We start from the raw sequence: 22,811 nt of genomic DNA on the forward strand, positions 1-22,811 counted from the left end.
TCCCAGTCATAGTTGATCGACTCATCACGTCATTACTCTGTAAAAGAGAAAAAATTCTGCAAACCTTAATTGATGTACTTACTGCTTTATTCTGGCTCTCCACAAAGTCCAAGTTAAACAAAGAGCTTGGTTCAATGTAATTTATAACTTTCACAATTAAAAGCTTTTGCAATTTTCTTTGAGTCTCCCTTCATTATCTGGACAGAGTTTTGAAATCTGAGATCAACAAATTCTTGCTCGGCAATGGTATAAAAGGAGTATGGAGCCCAGGAAGGCCAGTGGGTTTAGGTTATTACTCATTGACCTTCATTAGATCCATCTAATTGAATGGCTAAATATGCTCAAGGGGCTGAAAGGGCCTTTCCCGTTTCTAACAGCAACAACATTAAATAAGAAGCATTTTGGGTTATCTTATCACGTCTTGTAAAAGGAATGACATGAACCTTCTTCCAAAGTTATAATGTTGAAATAATTCCTTAATTGACACGTCTTTGAATTTTCCTAGTTTAGGTTAGTGTCTCTTTGAAGATATGGGTCTAAACATTCAGCTACACAGCATCTATTGGGCACTAAATAGCCTGCTAGACCTATAATGCAATGAGCAGTAAGCCCCATGCTTACTATGAACAGGAAGTGCATCACCTGTCACACCGAGAAAGGCCAAAAACCTGTCAAACTGACTGAAGCAGGCATGAGGTACTTCACATATACAAATAAGACTTAACATCTAATTGAGACCCTCAATGGAGGGAACTCATGGGAAGTAACCATTTCAGTCCTACTCTGTCTCTGTGCCTCTCCTTTGAAAACCTTAAAAAAGGTGTCTTCAACCAAGTTCATAGAATTCCTACAGTGCAGAAGGAGGCCATTCGGCCCATCAAGTCTGCATTAACCCACCTTTGTTTTCTTAACCAGGCCCTATCCCCGTAACCCCATGTATTTACCTCACTAATCCCCCTAATCTACACATCTTGGGACACTAAGGGGCAATTTAGTTTTGTCAATCCACCTAACCTGCATGTCTTTGGATTGTGGGAGGAAACCAGAGCACACGGAGGAAATTCACGCAGACATGGGAAGAACGGGCAAACTCCACACAGACAATCACCCAAAGTTGGAATTGAACCCGGGTCCCTGGCGCTGTGAGGCAGCAGTGCTAACCACTGTGCTACCGAGACACCCTACGTTCCTGCTTATCTACCCTAACTCTTGCTGTAAAAGGCCTGAGGAGTGACTTGCAACTATAATGGCGGTTGTTGTTAAAGTTGCTTCGTATTCTCTATTCTATTAACATGCCTGTTGAAGAAATTTATGCAGGAAACGTCCCCGACACTGCAAAAACTCCTATAGAATGGCATCTGGCTCATTAATTGGTTGCAGTGCCAGCTGATGATGACCGAGTTGCTGCCAGTTCTGATATAATTACACTGCTCTTGATACAACTCTTTCATTTTTGAGAGTTTTTGTGACCACCATGATTTTTAATGTATTCAAAATCTTTCCATTAGGGCCATGTCATATATGACAGCAAACATACAGTGCACAACGCAATAGTTAAGAAAGCCTGCCAACTTTCTCAGGAGGCTAAGGAAATTTGGCATGTCCGCTACGACTCCCACCAACTTTAACAGATGCACCACAGAAAGCATTCTTTCTGGTTGTACCAGAGCTTGGTGTGGCTCCTGCTCTGCCCAAGACCGTAAGAAACTACAAAGGGTCATGAACGAAGCCCAGTCCATCACGCAAACCAGACTCCCATCCACTGACTCGGTCTACACTTCCCGCTGCCTCAGCAAAGCAGCCAGCATAATCAAGAACCCCATGCACCCCTTCTTGCACCTTTTTCCGTCAGGAAAAAGATACAAAAGTCTGAGGTCACGTACCAACCGACTCAAGAACAGCTTCTTCCCTGCTGCCATCAGACCTTTGATTGGACCTACCTTGCATTAAGTTGACCTTTCTTTACACCCGAGCTATGGCTGTAACACTACATTCTGCACCCTTTCCTTTTCTATGTACGGTATGCTACGTATGTCTGCATAGCGTGCAAGAAACAAAAGTTTTCACTGTATGCATGTGACAATAATAAATCAAATCAAAAACAAATCTAAAATGGCGACCAGGTCCTTACTTTCCCCATCGATGCCTCACATTGTTAGACATACATGGAGTCTGCTCTATATTAGAGCAGTGTCTGATTGACTTCAGCTATAAACTGAGATAATAGGCTGGAGAACCTGACAACTATGTACCTTAGTTCAAACAGTGTCTCGACACAAAATGGACTGTCCCTCATTGATTTCACTATGTACAGCTTCTGTCACTTTGGGCTAAACCGTTATGTAAAAGCTCAGACAGTCTTACCTTTGTGAATTAGTTGGCATAGTCGGGTCTATGGATATAATAGCGTTGTCTTGATCCATGAGCATAATCAGGGTGTTCCTAAATAATGAGACAGAATGGAGAAACAGCCATGGTCTTCATCAATAGATCGCATACTCATTTGCTCAACTTGATTGGCAGATTGTCTAAGTCTGCACAGCCAACTGGAATCCTCACCTGCCTCTGTTTAAATTGTTAAATCACCAACAGCACACTCTTGATATCCCGTTTAGACAAAACAGTCCAAAGATGTACGGGTTAGGTGGATTGGCCATGCTAAATTGTCTTAGTGGCAGGGGGACTAGCTAGGGTAAATGCATGGGGTTACGGGGATAAGGCCTGGGTGGGATTGTGGTCGGTGCAGTCTTGATGGGCCAAATGGCCTCCTTCTGCACTGTAGGGCTTCTATGAACGTGGGCTTTGTTTGCAAGATTCTCCATTAGAGAGAGCTGCTGGATAATCCTCCACATTTCTTACAACAGTAACTACACTTTAAACAGACTTCACTGGTTGTAAAGCATCTTTCCCCATGCAGAGGCCGTGAAAGGCTCTATAAAAATGAAAATTGCATTTATATTACACCAGTTACCTCAAGAATTAGGGTCAATATTTGCAGTAAATAAATTAGAACATGTTTAAGCTGTTTAAAGGCAAATGACTGCGGATGCTGGAATCTGAAACCAAAAGTGAAAATGCTGGAAAATCTCAGCAGGTCTGACAGCATCTGTAAGGAGAGAAAAGAACTGGCATTTTGAGTCCAGATGACCCTTTGTTTAAGCTGTTGCTTATCTCACAGACAAACGATCATCCATTTAAGTGACTATGTAAACCAGTTTAAAATAAATCAGAGCAAGCCTTCAACGCAAATGGATTTCATTCACACAATAGTTAAGATTTAACTCAAGATCATCACTAATATAATTTAACCCCAACAGCCCTCATCTGACTCAATGGAATAGTGTTTCCCCCTCACCTGCTCAGCCCAACAGTTGTACACAGCAACTCTTTAATGTCACTTGGTCTGCAGTGTCTGCTGAACATCACCTGTGAACAAGGGAGAGTGTCACATTCAGTTAAAGCCATGGAATAAATGACAGGGATTGGGGCATCAAAAGCACTTACTGCCCTTCGACCAACACCCAACCCCTCCCCGCTGAGACCAATTCACAGTGCAATGTGTGAAACGCATTTCAATCCTTTCATTAGTAAATTATAGTCCCAGTGTGATACTATACCGTACAGCGTAAGCACAGCTCTATGCTGAGTTAGGTTAAACGGAGAATGACTACACAATTCTGGGGTGCAGAGGTGTTCTCACATAGGTGTCACAAAAAGTTAGCATGCAGGTACAGCATAGAATCAAGGCGGCTAATGGAATGCTAACCTTTATTATGAGAGGATCGGAACATAAAAGTTATGCTGCAGCTATACAGGGAATTGGAGAGGCTGCATCCTGAATACTATGTACAGTTTTGGTCTCCTTACTTAAGGAAGAATGTAAATATGTGTTGCAGGCATTTCAGAGGAAGTTTACCGGAATTATACCAGGAATAAGTGGATGATCTTATGAGGAAAGGTTGGGCTTGTTTCCACTGGAGTTTCAAAGGGTGACTTGATTGAGAAAAATAAGACCCTGAACGGTCTTGCCAAGGTGGACGTGGAAAGGATGTTTCCTCTTGTTGGGTAGCCCAGAACTAGGGGGCACTGTTTTAAAATTAGGGGTTGTGCAAATTTAGAACTCTCTGCCTCAGAAGATGGAGAAAGTGGGATCGCTGAATGTTAAGGCAGAGGTTAATTCCCTTGCCTAACAAGAAACTAAGATAGATGGGAATGTAGAACTCAAAAACACAATCAGATCAGCCATGATCTTATTAAATAGTGGAGGCCATTCAGCCCCTGGGTCTACTTCTGCTCCTGTTTCACATGTTCGTATTTCTTTAGCTCCAATGGTATATCACGTGCCACAATTCTTCGGATTATTAAGAATAGGAGTAGCCCAATCAGCCTTTGAGCTTGCACAGCCATTTAATTAGATCACCGCTGTTCTTCAAATCAGCACCATTTAATCATCTTTGTTCCATATTCCATGATGCCTCCATCCAACAAAAGTCTATCGGTCTCAGTCTTGAAGATGCCATCATCCAATGTTTTGGGGGAAGAGATTTCCTGACATATTTCTAGAGGATAGAAAGGATGGCCATGGTTCATCCGACTCATTACTAGAAACAGTCAGGAGGGTTCCCATGGTCCTTTCTGCCAGTGGGATTTTCTGGACCCTCTGGAGGTGACCTCCCCTTCCCCCCTCCCCACCCCACATTCCGCACCGGTTTTCCCAGTGGTGAGCCACGCAAAACGCTATAGATGTCGGCAGGACCAGAAGACCCTGCTGTTAGCCAATGTCGAGTCGCCTCTGCCACCTGAAGATAAGCCAGAGGGGGCTGGGAAAACCCACCCTCTGACACTATTCCCCTTTGTTATAATACCTTTGTTACCTCTTCCATCGTTCCTTCTCGTTATGTGTGGAAGCAATCTATCCAGACCAGGAGTTTAATCCTCTCTAAATCTGACTATTTTAATCAACTCTCTCCCCTTTCTATCTGGAATATCACAAAGATGTGAATTCATGACTGGGCCACGAGCAACTCGTTCACTCTGCTGCCCTCAGGATTCCGACTGAATTGACACCAGGGCAATGTCATATTGGCCAGAATTTTCCGGCCTCGCTGATGGGGCCCACCATGGGATATTCGGCAGCCCAACCCAAAGCCCATTGACATGCAGTGGGACCGGATGATCACGGCAGCTGGAAGGGATGGAAAATCCCACCCATTGTGTTTTGCCTGGCAGCCGGTGTAGTCCTGAACCTTACAGTTTGGAAGGACCCTGCTTTGATCATTTGAATTTTAGGCAGGATTTGGTGGCTGTTGATTGGGAGAGGCTGTTCGAGGGTAAATCCACATCTGGCATGTGGGAGTCTTTTAAGGAGCAGTTGATAGGACTGCAGGACAGGCACGTGCCTGTAAAGAGGAAGGATGGGAAAGGTAGGATTCGGGAGCCGTGGATAACCAGTGAAATTGTGGGTCTAATCAAAAAGAAAAAAGAGGCATACATGAGGTCCAGGCAGCAAAAAACAGATGGAGCACTGGAGGAATACAGAGAAAGTAGAAAAGAACTCAAACAGGGAGTTAGAAGGACAAAAAGGGTCACGAAATGTCCGTGGCAGACAGGATTAAAGAGAATCCTCAGGCATTTTACACATACGTTAGGCACAAGAGGGTTGTTAGGGAAAGAATCGGACCTCTCAGGGACAAAGGAGGGGAATTATGCTGAGAACCAAAGGAAGTAGGAGAGATTCTAAACGAATACTTTGCATCAGTATTCACAAAGGAGAGGGACATGTTGACTGGTATTGTCTCAGAGAGATGTGTTGACCCATTAGAAAAAATCTCAATTACAAGGGAGGAAGTGTGAGGTTTTTTAGGAAACATTAAGACAGACAAATCCCCAGGGCCAGATGGCATCTATCCTAGACTCCTCAGGGAGGTGAGAGATGAAATTGCTGGGCCTCTAACAGAAATCTTTGTCTCTTCGCGAGACACAGGTGAGGTCCCAGAGGATTGGAGGATAGCAAATGTGGTCCTGTTATTTAAGAAGGGTAGCAAGGATAACCCGGGTAATTATAGGCCGGTGAGCTTGACGTCCGTGGTAGGGAAATTGTTGGAGAAGATTCTTAGAGATAGGATATATGCGCATTTAGAACTGAATAATCTCACTAGCGATAGACAGCATGGTTTTGCATGAGGGAGGTCATGCCTCACAAATTTGGTTGAGTTTTTTGAGGAGGTGACAAAAACGATTGACGAGGGAAGGGCCGTGGATGTCGTCTATATGGATTTTAGTAAAGCGTTTGACAAGGTCCCTCATGGCAGGCTGGTGCAAAAGGTTAAATCTCACGGGATAAAAGGTGAGCTAGCGAGATGGGTGGAGAACTGGCTTAGCCATAGAAGACAGTGGAGGGGTCTTTTTCCGGTTAGAGGTCTGTGACTAGTGGTGTTCCACAGGGCTCTGTACTGGGACCTCTGCTGTTTGTGATATATATAAATGATTTGAAGGAAGATGTAGCTGGTGTGATCAGTAAGTTTGCGGACGACACGAAGATTGCTGGAGTTGCGGATAGTGATGAACATTGTCAGAGAATACAGCAGGATATAGATAGGCTGGAACATTGGGTGGAGAAATGGCAGATGGAATTTAATCCAGATAAATGCGAAGTGATGCATTTCGGTAGATCTAATGTAAGGGGGAGCTATACAATAAATGGCAGAACCATCAGGAGTATAGACACACAGAGAGAACTGGGTGTACAAGTCCACAGATCCTTAAAGGTGGCAGCACAGGTGGAGAGGGTGGTGAAGAAGGCATATTGCATGCTTGCCTTTATTGGACGAGGCATAGAATATAAAAGTTGGCATATGATGTTGCAGCTGTATAGAACGTTGGTTAGGCCACATTTGGAATACTGCGTCCAGTTCTGGTCGCCACACTACCAGAAGGACGTGGTTTACCAGGATGTTGCCTGGTATGGAGGGTCTTAGCTATGAGGAGAGATTGGGTAAACTGGAGTTGTTCTCCCTGGAAAGACGGAGGATGAGGGGCAACCTAATAGAGGTGTATAAAATTATGAAGGGCATAGATAGGGTGAACAGTGGGAAACTTTTTCCCAGGTCGGAGGTGACGAACACAAGGGGTCACGGGTTCAAGGTGAGGGGGGCAAGGTTCAACAGAGATGTCAGGGAGACGTATTTTACACAAAGGGTGGTGGGGGCCTGGAATGCACTGCCAAGCAAGGTGATTGAGGCGGGCACGCTGGGATCGTTTAAGACTTATCTAGATAGCCACATGAACAGACTGGGAATAGAGGGATACAAACGAATGGTCTAGTTGGGCACATGAGTGGCGCAGGCTTGGAGGGCCGAAGGGCCTGTTCCTGTGCTGTATTGTTCTTTGTTCTTTGTTCTTTGAATGTACCTTACTTAACCAACTGCAACAAGGCCAACAAGGATATGGTAATCAGTTCTAGATAAAATTGCTTTTGTTTATTGCTGTCCAGCCATTGCTACTGGGTAGTATTTCTCAGTCAATTTTGGATGAAGCAGTTTGAAAATGGGCACTCTCCAATGCCCTGTCTCCAACTGCTCTGGCTTCCAGTTAAAGCTAAGAACAAAGGGAAGCCCTGACCCCTGGGAGGAGGCCTCCTGTTGCTAAGCAATGACTTACTTCTATTTACTTTTCACACCATAGTTCTCTCTAAGCATAATAGAATCACATTTTGAATTGAAACCAACTCCCACACATACAAACCCCTTTCTCCATCATGAATCTACCATTCCAGACATAGAAACATTTAAATTAAACACGCTTGAAACTTTACCTTATTTCTAATGTTTACCCATACAAGTATAAATCACCTTTATTTTCCTAACACCATTTGAAGTTGATGACAGTTCTATTAATATATAAATGATTAAACATTTTCTATAACTCGTTATGAAATATTTGGCATGTATTAAATGTATTTAATCTTGAGGCCCATTGAGACGAAGGAGGGCCTACTCACTAACCTAGGTTACTCATCGCTGAACTGGAGGATAACCCGCCTGTGGAATCACTCCTCAAGATGAATTATGTTGGGAGGAATAAATTGTCGCCATCTACTCAATTAAAACCCTTAATCATGTTTGACATCTTTATTAACTTTTCCCTTCAGTGTCTCTGTCTAATGAGAATGATCTCAGCTTCTCTAGTCTCTCCAGGCAAGTGAAATTCTTGAATTTATTTACAAAGAGACATGTTGCTGAAGCATTTCATCGTGCACTCTTCAGGACAAATACAAGAATGCCAAATTTCAAATGAACAATCTCAACAGTTTATATTACATGATAAAAGGATGCTGATTGGTTGGCAAGTGAACTGACACTCTTTGTCTCTCATACCATTCTAGTAAATCTCATCTGAACCTTCTGCAAGTCTTGAATTAATTTCTGAAAATGTGGTGCTCAGAATTGGACACAAACCCCCACTGAACCCTGATGAGTGATTTATAAAGCCTTCACTCTTTCATTGTCTATTCCTCTGTTTATAAAGCACAGGATCCTGTATAGTTTATCATCTTGTCCTGCCAGCATTTGAGTCTAGAGATCTTTCTTCCAATGTCTTCTTTTGTCCTTCCAAAGTATATCACTTTTACACTGAGTTGCATTAAATTTAATCTGCCTAATGCCTTCCCATTTGATCAGTCTGTGTCCTCTTGAAGTCTATTACTAGCCTCCTCATTGCTTTCATGTTTTGTGCTGTCTTTGAAATTAGGCCCTGTGTACCCACATCCAGGTCATTAACATCTTTCAAAAAGAACAACCCATGGGGGGACAATACACTACACTTCTCTCCAAACTGATAAACCTTTCTTAGTCAATTCAGGAGCCATGTAGTCACCGCTCCTTGAATCCCAGGAACTTCAGTTTTGCTGACAGGTCCATTCTGTACCTCTTGCATCAAACATCTTTTGAAATTCCATGTATATGTCAATCCTCTCATCAATCCCCGTCACTATTTCAAATATATCAGTCAGGTCTGTCAGGCAGGATAAACTTCCCTTAAAAAACTATTGTTAATTAACTCAGTTTTCCAAGTGACAATTAATAACGTTTCCTGTATAACTTTCTTCAATAGACATGTTAATCAAATAGAGAATACGAAGCAACAGTAACAACAACCACCATTATTGTTGCAAGTCACTCCCAAGGCTTTTGACGGCAAGAGTTAGGGTAGGTAATCAGGAACCTAGGGTGTCACAGTAGCACAATGGTTTGCACTGTTGCCTCACAGCGCCAGGGATCCGGGTTCAATTCCAGCCTTGGGTTAATGTCTGTGTGGAGTTTGCATGTTCTTCCTATGTCTGAGTGAGTTTCCTCCGGGTGCTCTGGTTTCCTCCCACACTCCAAAGATGTGCACGTTAGGTGGATTGGCCATGCTAAACTGCCCCTTAGTGTCCCAAAATGTGTAGGTTAGGGGGATTAGCAAGGTAAAATACATGGAGTTAGGGAGATAGGGCCTGGGTAAGATGCTCTGTTGGAGGGTTGGTGCAGACCTGTTGGGCCGAATGGCCTCTTTTGCACTGTAGGGATTCTATTATCCCTTGATGTTTCCCCACCAACGTTTGGCTGACTGGCCTGTAGTTACCATATCTCTCCCACTTCCTTTTTTAAACAGCGGTGCAACATTTGCAACCCTCCTGTGCCCTGGCATCATTTGTATATTCAAGAACAATTGTGGTCAGAGCCCCCACTATTTTCACCCTTTCCTCAACAACCTAAAATGCATCCTGTTTGACTTTCCTACCTTGAATGCTGCCAACACTTTAAGTACCTTCTCTTTATCTATTATTATTCTATCCAATTTATCTACCTCCTTCTCCTTTAAGGTGAGATTGACAGGTTTCTGTGCAGACAGGTACCATGTACTCATTCAATAGCCCAGCTATTAACCTGTATCCACAAGATGATCTCCTATTGCTTCCTAATTGTCCCCTTCCTTGACTATTCCTTCAACATCTGATTTGTCTTTCTCCTGACCCTTCCTTCTTCTGGATTTTTTTTCCTAATACCGTTCCTCTCTCAGTCTTCCATGGACCTTGTTGTTTGAGGTTTCACCCTCGTTTCCTGCCCCACGACTAATTAGTTTACACCTTCCCCTTTCACAGCAATAGATTTTTTTTAATGGGAAGTGGGCGTCACTGACATGGCCAACATTTGTTGTCCATTTCTAATTCTTGGGAAAGTGATGGTGAGCCACCTTCTGGAACCATGCCCTGCAGTTCATCTGGTGTAGGTGCACCTCCAGTGCTGTCAGGAACCTCCCTTGAGGACAATTGGCACAATCCCGTTCAGATGCAAACCATCCCCCTTGTGTAGGTTGATGGTGGTGGTGTTAGTGGTGGGGGTGGTGCTCACAATGCCCCACAATGGGTCTTAATGCCCCAAAAATCTGAAATTCACCTTCCATTAACCTGTTCGGTATAGCTGTTCTCTGCTCACTCACACACAGTTCTTGGAACAATCCTCTGCTCACTAACACAACTCTGGGAACAATTTTGACACTTGTCTCCTCTATACTTGCTGAAACCATATCTAAAAGGACCTCAACATTCTACGTCACAGTTCCAATGTGGACCACAACTTCTAGGTGTTTCCCCTTTGCCCTCAGAACCTGTGATGTCCTTTACGCTAACACCAGGAAAGTGAGATTCCCTGGCTGTTCCACAATCACCTACTGGCTATCAACTCCCCCACGCCAACTGCATTTTCACACTCTGTTGCGCCCCCTGTGGCATGGATGAGCTCTAGACTCCATGCCTGGAAGTGTCATAATGAAACCCAATTTGTGAGGGTCACAATTCCAGAGGCTTCCTGCACTGCCTGCATCTTATCATGCACAGGTGGGCACCCACTTACTCTTCTCGGTGACTCTGCGGATGTGAGGGGACCGGGAACATGTGACGCAAGAAACCATCAGGTTCCTGGATGACCCGGATGCTTGTTGAATTCGAGTCGATGAAGCTAACAGTACTTCACCACATCTGGCTGTCCAGTATCCACAAAGTATCCAGGAGTTTTCACATGGTACAGGATACGCTGATAACACATTTCTTTCAGTCACTTAAAGCTGAAACTGTGTATATAAAGGAGGCAAGTGCATTGTGATAATCACACCAAGTTACAATGTGTCTGATAATGTTATAGAGTCCCATTAACAAAAGATCAAATATTCTTATAATTTGCATGTCAATGTAAATCACACTTCAACACAACTAATATCCCGATATAATTTGGGTCTCAAATGTGAATCACACCTGGGTGAACCTCACATCAATATGTATATCAATTCAATACAACCTGTCCTGATCCCTCCACGCCGATGCTATAGTTAAGAAAGCCCACCAACGCCTCTACTTTCACAGGATGCCAAGGAAATTTGGCAAGCTCGCCAAGACTCTCACCAACTTTTAAAAACACACCATAGAAAGTGTCCTTTCCAGATATATCGCAGCTTGATATGGCTCCTGCTTTGACCAAGACCGCAAGAAACTACAATAGGTTGTGAACGTAGCCCAGTCCATTACACAAACCAGCCTCCCATCCATTGACTCCGTCTGCCCTTCCTGCTGCCTCGGAAAAGCAGCCAGCATAATCAAGGACCCCAAGCACCCCAGACACACCCTCTCCCACCTTCTGCCATGGGAAAAAGATACAAAAGTCTGAGATCACGTACCAACCGACTAAAGAATAGCTCCTTCCCTGCTGCCATCAGACTTTTGAATGGACCTACCTCGCATTAAGCTGATCTTTCTCTACACCCTAGCTATGACTGTAACATCACATTCTGCACCCTTTCTTTTCCCTCTCCCCTTATGTACTCTATGAATGGTATGTTTTGCCTGTATAGCATGCAAGAAACAATACTTTTCGCTGTATAACAATACTTGTGACAATAATAAATCAAATTTTACACATTAGCCTCATATCAATGTGAATATCAATTCAATACAAACTTTACACGTTAACCTCACATGATAATTCAAGCTCCTCAATCATTCATTATGAATTTCATAAATAGGAACTTCAAATATAAATTGCATCTCAATTATAAATCCCATAAGTATGAATGGTGCTTCACTATGAATTGCCTCTTGCCACTTTCAGAAGATGGGAGAAAATGACAAAAAAAACTCTTGAACAAGAAAGATTTGTTACCTTGTGAAGAATGCTGTCTTTCTGCAAATAGATAACCTTTGGTACATAGCCAGAGGAGGAAGCAGATCCCATTTCCCACTGACTGGCTGTGGAGGAGGACTGCACCCGGGATCTGGAGGCGAGACCAGCACTGCTATCTGCAGCTCAATTCCCTTCACTATCACAGCTCCTTCTGTGGCCCGGAACACCCGAGCAGGTGCAACTGAAATTCAAAAGCTTGAAAGGCGGTGGGGGGTGGGGGTGGGGGAATCTGAAGATGTCAGTCCACTATCGACCAATCTGTCCGCAGCTGGGTGTCGTTGCCTTGGCAAACCAAATGATTCCAACTGATTACACAAGCAGCAGTTATTGCTGTCTTGATATTCCACTCACCATGAGAACAGTTAATTACTTTCCTCATTAGGAACTGATCAAATTAAGGGAAGATGTTTTAAAATAAAAGTTGACTAAAACGAGGAGAGAATTACAAGAGTGCTGTCCGCAGAACTTTTCATTCACCTTCTCATTAAGTGTCCTATTTTTATTGGATTTCACAAGGAGCAGGGTTACAGAGCTAGTCAGAAAGACAGGAGTTGAAATCATGTTGTTCAGGTGATGCCACAGTTCAGATATGCTTTTGATCATTTATTCTGCCTTTCCCTTTGCCTCCCACCCCTACTTTATGGACGCCACTCACACTCAGGCTCCTATTCATAGGCTACAGCTCAGCCTTTAACACCATTCTTCCTACGAGACTCATCTCCAAACTCTGTGGCCTGGGGCTCGGCCACTCCCTCTGCGATTGGATCCTAGACTTCCTAACCCACAGCCAGTAAGGAGAAGCAAAAACACCTCCTCCACGATCATCCTCAACACCGGTGCTCCGCAAGGCTGTGTCTTCAGCCCCTTACTATTCTCCTTATACAGCTCTGATGGTACGGCCAAACTCCCCTCCAACTTGATTTTCAAATTTGCTGATGACACCACCGTTGTGGGTTGGATCTCAAACAATGACGAGACAGAGTACAGGAAAGAGATAGAGAATCTGGTGAACTGGTGAGGCAACAATAATCTCTCCCCCAATGTCAACAAAACGAAGGAGATTGTCATCGACTTCAGGAAGCGTAGTGGAGGGCATGCCCCTGTCTACATCAATGGGGACAAAGTAGAAATGGTCGAGAGCTTCTAGTTTTTAGATGTCCATATCACCCACAACCTGTTCTGGTCTCTCCATGCGGATGCTATAGTTAAGAACATAGAACATAGAACAGTACAGCACAGAACAGGCCCTTCGGCCCACGATGTTGTGCCAAGCTTTATCTGAAACCAAGATCAAGCTATCCCACTCCCTATCATCCTGGTGTGCTCCATGTGCCTATCCAATAACCGCTTAAATGTTCCTAAAGTGTCTGACTCCACTATCACTGCAGGCAGTCCATTCCACACCCCAACCACTCTCTGCGTAAAGAACCTACCTCTGATATCCTTCTTATATCTCCCACCATGAACCCTATAGTTGTGCCCCTTGTAATAGCTCCATCCACCCGAGGAAATAGTCTTTGAACGTTGGGCTTTGAAAGCCCACCAACACCTCCACTTTCTCAGGAGACTAAGGAAATTTGGCATGTCAGCTACAGCTCTCACCAATTTCAACAGATGCACCACAGAAAGCATTTTTTCCGGTTGTGTCACAGCTTGGTATGGGCTCCTGCTCTGCCCAAGACCGCAAGAAACGACAAAGAATCGTGAATGAAGCCCAATCCTTCACTCAAACCAGTCTCCCATCCATTGACTCTGTCTACACTTCCCGCTGCCTCGGCAAAGCAGCCAGCATAATTAAGGACTCCACGCACCCCGACATTCTCTCTTCCGCCTTCTTCCGTCAGGAAAAAGATACAAAAATCTGAGGACACGTACCAACCGACTCAAGAACAGTTTCTTCCCTGCTGCCATCAGACTTTTGAATGGACCGACCTCACATTAAGTTGATCTTTCTCGACACTCTAGCTATGACTGTAACACTGCATTCTGCACCCTCTGCTTTCCTTCCCTATGTATAATATGCTTTGTCTGTTTAGTGTGCAAAAAACAATAGTGCATAATAATACGTGTGACAATAATAAATCAAAATACTTTGGTATAGTTCATAGAATAGAATCCCTACAGTGCAGAAGGAGGCCATTTGGCCCATTGAGTCTGCACCAACTCTGACAGAGTATCTTACCCAGGCCCTATCCCTGTAACCCCACACATTCACCATGGCCAATCCCCCTAACCTACACATCCTTGGACACTAAGGGGCAATTACCTTAGATAATCCACCTAACCTGCAGACCTTTGCATTGTGGGAGGAAACCGGAGTACCCAGAGGAAACCCACACAGGTACGGGGAGAATGTGCAAACTTCACACAGACAGTGACCCAAGGCTGGAATTGAACTGGTGCTGTGAGGTAGCAGTGCTAACCACTGTGCCACCGTGGCGCAGGAGCCATCATCTCTCTTTATTGTATCATCCAAGTGGCCATTTTGAACGTGTGAACTCTGTACAGCATCTTAGAAAGAATCTTAGAATCTTAGAAACCCTACATCACAGGAAGAGGCCATTCGGCCCATCGAGCCTACACCGACCACAATCCCACCCAGGCCCTACCCCCATATCCCTACATTTTTACCCACTAATCCCTCTAACCTACGCATCTCAGGACACTAAGGGGCAATTTTAGCATGGCCAATCAACCTAACCCGCACATCTTTGGACTGTGGGAGGAAACCGGATCACCCGGAGGAAACCCACGCAGACACGAGGAGAATGTGCAAACTCCACACAGACAGTGACCCAAGCCGGGAATCGAACCCAGGCCCCTGGAGCTGTGAAGCAGCAGTGCTAACCACTGTGCTACCGTGCCGCCCATTAAAAGCTATTTGACTATGGAGGGCATCACAGCACACTCTAGTTTCTGTTCATGTTCGCCTCATTCACAAATGTCCACTTGCCAGCGGGTGGCAGTCACTAGTTACCAATAATGGAACAGCAGCCCTGTCCGAAGTTCCCTTCAATTGCTGATGCTGCGGTCGGTTGCAGTGCTGTCCCTGTTGAGGTGAGCTGTTAGTTGTGGCTCAGTTGGTAGCACTTCTCATCTCTGAATTAAAGGGATGCGTGTGAGTTCAAATCCCACTCCCGAGCCATGAGCATTCAATCCAGTGTCATACTGAGGAAATGCTGTGTTTTTGGTCAGACATTAAACTGAGAATCCGCCTGCTCTCTCTGATGGATGTTAAAGACCTCATGGCACTTTTGGAAGACGAGCAAAGGAGTTCACTCTGGTGCGCTGACCAATATTTAGGCATCGGATTACCTTCTCCTTACCACATTCCTGACTGTGTGATCCTGCTTTGTGCAAACTGGATGCCATGCTTCCTACATTACAACACTGACTGGAGTTCAAAATTACTTGGCTGGCTGCAAAGTGCTTTGCGGTGTGCTGAGGTTCTGAAAGGCGCTATCTAAATGCAAGTCTCTCTTTTCTGTGCGAGCTTTCTTTATAGACAAAAGATATACAATGTTGGACCTTCCTGGTATGATTCAGGGTTCCACTACATCAAGAGATTGTACCATTGTTTATCTCTGCTTGAACAAAGGGAACTGTATTTCTTCGACAGCAAGGATGAGATAGGGATCTAACCCGAGTCCCGAAGTTCAGTTCATCTGCCACTGTTCATCTGTTACCTTGAGACTAGTTTATTTCAGCACTGTCCTTCCTTCCATCTTTCATCAATGCTTGCTTATCCAAAACTCTGCCATCTCATTCTAAACCAGGACAATAAGCACCAGGTCATAGGGGAGGGGTGGAAGGGAATCTTAACTTAACCCCTAACAAGTGACTGATTTCCCCTTCACTGGCCTTCAACATTTTTTGAGGCCAAAATATTTCATTTGATAACTACCTCCTCTTAAGAAAATGTTTTAAACCTCTGTCCTCACTAGATAACAATTTTAAATTGCTGATTTCTCATCAACTTCCTCCAATCAGGAGTCAATGTTGTTCCTTATTCACTTTATTAAAACACTTCATAATTTAAAAAAATTCTTCACTAAATCTCGCTTTAGCCTTCTCTGCTCCAGTAGAGATAGTCCAACGCAAACACCCCATCTTTGATTAGGCACATTACAGCCTTCTGTTCAATATTGAGTTCAGTAAGAGTTTTAACAACACCAGGTTAAAGCCCAAAAGGTTTATTTGGTAGCAAATGCCATTAGCTTTCGGAGCGCTGCTCCTTCGTCAGATGGAGTGGATATCTGCTCTCAAACAGGACATACAGAGACACAAAATCAAGTTACAGAATACTGATTAGAATGCGAATCTCTACAGCCAACCAGGTCTTAAAGACCAGGTCACGGGCATTCAGCCTCTGATATTCGGGTAAGCATTCTCCAAGGCGGCCTTCACGACACACGACGGCGCAGAGTCACTGAGCAGAAACTGATAGCCAAGTTCCGCACACATGAGGACGGCCTAAACCGGGATATTGGGTTCATGTCACACTATCTGTAACCCCCACAGCTTGCCTCCTGGACTTGCAGAATCTCACTGGCTGTCCTGTCTGGAGACAATACACATCTCTTTAACCTGTGCTTAATGCTCCCTCCACTCACATTGTCTGTATCTTTAAGACCTGGTTGGCTGTAGAGATTCGCATTCTAATCAGTATTCTGTAACTTGATTTTGTGTCTCTGTGTGCCCTGTTTGAGAGCAGATTTCCACTCCATCTGACGAAGGGGCAGCGCTCAGAAAGCTAATGGCATTTGCTACCAAATAAACCTGTTGAACTTTAACCTGGTGTTGTTAAAACTCTTTCTGTGTTTACCCCAGTCCAACGCTGGCATCTCCACATCAATATTGAGTTCAACAACTTTAGACGGTGAACTTTCCCCTCCATCTTGTTTTCTGTTATTCAGTTAGCTTTGCATATCCCAACACAATCCCACCACTCCTCCACATGGCCACTGAATCTTGTTCAGTTTTGCTGCCACTGAGCACAGGCCTCTTGTTCCAAAAGTTAACCGTAACTTTACCCCTAAGTCACCCTAAGCCAGTAAGCCCCATCCCATCCCCCATCAAACTTCCCCAACCCAAAGTTCCCACCAGACCCCAACCCACATTCTCCCCTGTCCCCCCCCCCACCCCCTCCCACACGCACACTTTAACACTGCTGCACAAAGACAATTTCCCCCACCCGATCCCAACCCAACTTTACAAAAAAACAAACAGGGAGCGGAGGGAAGGAAATGAACCCAATAGAAAATACAAGAGTTACTACATTAAAGGCAAGGCACCACAAAAGGAAGGGGAGAAGCGTCAAAAAGAAAGAAAAGAAAAGAAAGGGAGCAGAAGGAAAACGGAACATATCTCCACCCCTCTTTACTCAACCCAGATTGGGGACAAGCCTCATCCACCTTCAGTGATCCAAAGCCAACAAAAAAATGGGGAATAAGGGATGAAGAATCCAAAGCAAAGCAGAAAAGGGAATACCTTGCCACGCATTAAAGCAATTGGCCGCACACCTGGAATGCAGCCCCCGTCCAACCTCTACAGGTGGAGGGACCTCCCCCCACCCCCCCCCCCCCCCCCCCCCCCGAAACCAACATAACCAACCAAGACATACCAACTCCTCTCCTCAAATGACCTCCGAGAACGCCACATAGACCTGAAACAACACCCAAGCCCACAGAACAGTGTCCCACCCTATAAAACAAAACCTTCAAACCCCCTACCCACCAATCATCACCGCTGTCAAGGAACCCCAGATACTCTCCCCCCCACCTAGCCTACACCCCCAGAAAACCACCTACTACCTTCCAGTAAAAGACCCCCCCCCAAAAAATCCAGAGACTTAACAACATGCACACAAAACCTCCCCAGCTCAAAACTACAACTCCAAAACCCGGGGAACACAAAATCCCCAACATGACAGCCTCCTCCCCTTAACGCACACAATCTCAAGAAATACCCCTCCCCAACCTCCTTAAATACAGCAAAACCCATGCATCTACTACCCTCTTCCCCCAGGGGCACTCACCAACACCCTTTTCCCACCCTTTTTTTTAACCCCCCAAGCCACCATCTCTCCCACATGTACACCAAAATCTTTCCCCACGTACCTGACATAGCCCCAGTCCATCACCTGCTACCCCCTACAGCTAAACCAAGTCAAAATCTACTGGATCAAATGCCCGGAGACTTGGGTAACATTCGCCTCCTGAAGAAATCACACAGAGCAAACAGGAACAGGAGCTGGGCGGAAACCCACAGGGAATAGGCCAACCACATCACCTTCATCTAACCACATAGAGTCATAGAACAATAGAGACTTAGATTGGAGGCAAGGCCATTCGGCCCACCGAATCTGCTCCAACAACAACTACCACGAAAGTTGGGTTAACCCCATTTTTCTACACAGGTTCCAGAACAGAGAATATTAAGAGATCTCAAATGCCTACCCAAATATAATCTGAAAAGTAGTAAGACTTTAGGCCTCATTTATCTCCCCAAGCAGTGCATTCTGGATAGCCACCACTCTCTAAATAAAAGAGGTCTTTTCTCAAATCCTTTCTGAATTTACTGACCTTTATCCTAAAACTGTGCCCTTCTGGGACAGAACCCCCATCGAATGGAGACAACTGCTCCTCTCTACTCGCCCTCTCCGGGCCCCCACATTCTTATACACCTCAATCACGTCCCTGAGGGAAACTCAAAGGAGAAGTATTCACTCTTCACCCTCTCATTACCCAGTGCTCTCTCACACACGGATAACCCCCCGGCCCCCAAAGGGCCTGAACGTCTCCCTTTTTAACCACTACTGCTCTAGGCATTTACAGAATATTTCAGTATTGTACCCAATGCAGTACATAAGCCCCCCTCTCCCTCATGCCCCCTCTTTACCTCCTCAAGTTTCTCCTTCCCCCTCACATACCCCACGAAAAAAGGAACCCCCTCTTCTTTTTTCCCTGCCAAATCACTCCACACAAAAGACTAACATGAATAAAAATGGAAGAGCTCCAGGAGACAAGAAGACAACAAGCCACAATATAAAGGCAAGACATCACAAGAGGCAACAATGGTTGGACGTAAGTCGAACAAAAAGTGGCAGACATGAAAAAAAGGGGGCATGTCCTCTCTCTGTCCGACCCCAAAAATCTCCTATTAACACATTCTGCTATCCTCTCTTTATCACTATTAATGCTTCAATCCCTCAAGGCCACCATTAACAGCCCCTTTGTCTCACGTCCATGACATCTTTGTCAACCTCTCTTAACTCTGACTTGCAACACCAGGTTAAAGTCCAACAGGCTTATTTGGTAGCACGAGCTTTAAGAGCGCCACTCCTTCACTCACCCGATGAAGGAGCGGCACTCCAAAAGTTCGTGCTACCAAATAAGCCTGTTGGACTTTAACCTGGTGTTGTGAGACTTCTTACTGTGCCCACCCCAGTCTAACGCTGGCAACTCCTATATCATAACTCTGACTTATCACTAACTTTCCATTTGGCCCTATTCCCTTCGCCAAATATATAATTCATTACATTTCTATCCCTCTTCAGTTCTGTAGAAGGTTATACGGATGCGAAACATTAACTGTCTTCACAGATACTGTAAGAGTTTTAACAACACCAGGTTAAAATTCACAGATACTGCCAGACTGGCTGAGTTTATCCAGCATTTTCTGTTTTTATTTCAGATTTACAGCATCTGTGGTATTTTGCTTTTATATGAGATAATCCTGGGGGTATCTCACAAATCTCCTTATCCTCAGGAGTGAAGCTTTCCCATCTCTGGCTTTATCCCTGTGAATCTACACTGAACTCATGATGGTTTTAATATCCTTCCTATATTGGATGCTGAAACTTCACATGATGGTTTTCACTGTGACTCTCCCCGTGTTGCATCTGGATTTCCTTAAGATGTGCTGTGATATGTTTAGGCATCCAAACGGGTTCCCTCAGAGGAAGATCTGTCCTAATCTCTGGGTAATTCAATGGATAATTGGACTTTGCAATGAGGTTGGGCTGGGGGGGGGATGGTTACAGTTGATGTTTTGGCTCTTTGACTTGGAAAATGTGGATGAGGTGAGCGAATTGCCACATGTATGAAATATTCGAGTAGCAAGGTGCCCATGGCACTTTCCCCATGATAAAGCTACATCCTTATAAAAGGGGGAAGTAGTTAAAACTTGGCCCGAATCTTATTCACTTTGGCCAGATTTTCCCATCTCACCACAGTGAACGGAGATTTGGGCACCAAATTCTCTGACCTCACGCAGCGGGAGCGTGGCGCGAATGATAGGTAAGATCATGCCCCTCGCCTTTAACAAAATTATGAGTTCTGGCATATCCTTGCCAGTCCTGGTGACATGTCTCACTGCCCTGATGGTTTTGTGATGTATTCACTCGCTGGTGATACTAATTGTATAAATACTCTATTCCTCTATACTGCTTCCCATGAGCACGCCCACTGAAGTTAACTACGATGAATGCAATGCCAATTTTTTGTGCTGTTGACTGATGCCCCCCTGGGCAATGGACTGAAAAGACCCAAAGGCTTACGGTAAAGTCTCAATGATGGTCCATGTCACTCTATCAGTCTGAGTTGGATACAAGATCCCAGGCAACATCCAGTAGCTCTGGTACGTGTTCCCTATCACCTCATTCCAAAGCAGAAACAAAGCAAACGAAAAATAAAAATCGCTCGCAACACTTTGCACTGTTTATGTCCAAAATGGTCTCCGGTGCCCAGAGACTGATGTAAGATGCCACAACATTTCAGCAGATGTTTTTTGCAAGTCGGTTGCTTGAATGTCCTTCATCTATTGAGGCCACAGTGAGAGAGTCATCACCCACTACTTCATCAATCTCCTGGGTAGCACTTCCAGTGAAGGAGATGGAATTTTTCTATATTTGGATCATGATGCACCCTGTGTCTTGACATGTTGGTCTCCAAGGGAACCAATGCTAATTCACAATATTAATGCTGAATGAATGGCTTCATATTCAGATTATTTCACTTTGCTCTAATCGAATCCCGAGTTCCTTCCTGTGTGAATTTCTTAAGCGCACAGGCACAACACATATCAATGGATGTTTTAATTAACCACAGCAAGTTTTCTTACTCAACCCCGTTAATTAATCCGCTTGGGAATCTGAGATATTAAATACACAAATACACGTTTGTCATCTCAACTTTCTTAGTGAACCCGCAGTCTGGAATGGAACACATTGCTGCCTGTGTGTGCAGGTTCAAAGGAAGTTCTACGTACAAACACACTTTGCTTTCACTACAAGAGTTTTGACTTGCCTTTCAACTTCACCAGAATATAATTTTCAGCAAATATTTCAAACCAATACTCCCTTTACATAAAGCATAGATCATCTAGATAGTCAACATCTTTTCCCAAAGGTAGGGGGGTCTAAAATAGAGGGCATATGTTTAAGGTGAGAGGGGAGAGATACAAAAGGGTCCAAAGGGGAAATTCTTTCACACAGAGTAGTGAGTGGCTGGAACAAGATGCCAGAGGTAGTAATAGAGTTGGGTACAATTTTGTCTTTTAAAAAACATTTAAACAGTTACATGGGTACGATGGGTATAGAGGGATATGGGCCAAACACAGATAATTGGGACTAGCTTAGTGGTAAATAAAGGGTGGCGTGGGCAAGTTAGGCTGAAGGGTCTGTTTCCATGCTGTAAACCTCTATGACTCTAAGTGTGACACCGAGGTGCAGAGGATTAGATCAGTTGACAAAGAGCTTAGTCAAAGATTTTGGAGAGAGAAAACAAAGATTTAGGGAGGGAATTCCAGATGTTGGGGCCTAGACAGCTGAAAGAACAGCCATCACCGCCAGAGCAAAGGAGATCTGGGATGCAGAGCAGCAACTATTGTTAGGTCTGGAGGAGATTACAGAGATGCGGAGGAGCAAGGCCAATGAGAATTTGAAATAAGAATGATAATTAACACTTTAGATCAATTCAGAAATCTTGGCTGGAATTTTACCGTCCCGCCTGCCACAGGAATCAGAGCGGGCGAGGGGCAAGACCTTGGGGAGGTCTGTTGACTTCGGGTGGGATTTAGCGGTTTTAGGACGAACGTAATGTCCCGCCCCATAAGTCAAAAAGTGGTACATTTGTCAATTGATAAAATACTTCCTGTAAAATTCAAAATGCTACTATAGATTTAATTTTTAATGACATTAAAACATTGGCAGATGATGAAACTTGTGGTCATTGTTCTTCGGCATCTCCTATAGACTGGGGACTCTAGATTGATAGTGTTCGTTAGTCTGTAATAGTTCCTCAATAGGAGTTTCACATCCATTTTTCTCATTGTCGATTTGTACTTTCCCTAGTTTTTGAGTTCAGATTTGCTGCTGTTCAAATTTGGACCAAAGAGACAGAAAGACAGAAAGACAGCCTAGATATCGACAACACGCAAGACAAGGGATTTCCCAAAGTCTTTTTCATTACCGGTCAAAGGCTACATTTCTTAAAGCAGTGACATGCAAGACTATATCACAGCCAGAATTTTGACTAATGCAATTATCATTTGGCATATTTGGGAGAGAACAGGAAAGACATCCTGTAATAGCAACAA

General features: G+C 44.3%; 1 protein-coding gene across 1 annotated transcript in view; it reads right to left on the bottom strand.

Annotated features, from left to right (window-relative positions):
- LOC144480019 (high affinity cGMP-specific 3',5'-cyclic phosphodiesterase 9A-like) overlaps positions 1 to 12,263 on the bottom strand; it is a 76,246-nt gene extending 63,983 nt beyond the window's left edge. The window contains exons 1-3 of the mRNA XM_078199168.1: positions 12,192 to 12,263; positions 3,356 to 3,426; positions 2,365 to 2,442 (exon numbers count right to left, since the gene is read on the bottom strand). Of these exons, the coding sequence (XP_078055294.1) occupies positions 2,365 to 2,442; positions 3,356 to 3,426; positions 12,192 to 12,263 (221 nt within the window). The remainder of the gene's footprint in view (positions 1 to 2,364; positions 2,443 to 3,355; positions 3,427 to 12,191) is intronic.
- Positions 12,264 to 22,811: the final 10,548 nt, after the last annotated feature.

The sequence above is a fragment of the Mustelus asterias genome, chromosome 27 (genome assembly GCF_964213995.1).
Source record: "Mustelus asterias chromosome 27, sMusAst1.hap1.1, whole genome shotgun sequence".
In the NCBI taxonomy this organism is placed as follows: Eukaryota; Metazoa; Chordata; class Chondrichthyes; order Carcharhiniformes; family Triakidae; genus Mustelus; species Mustelus asterias.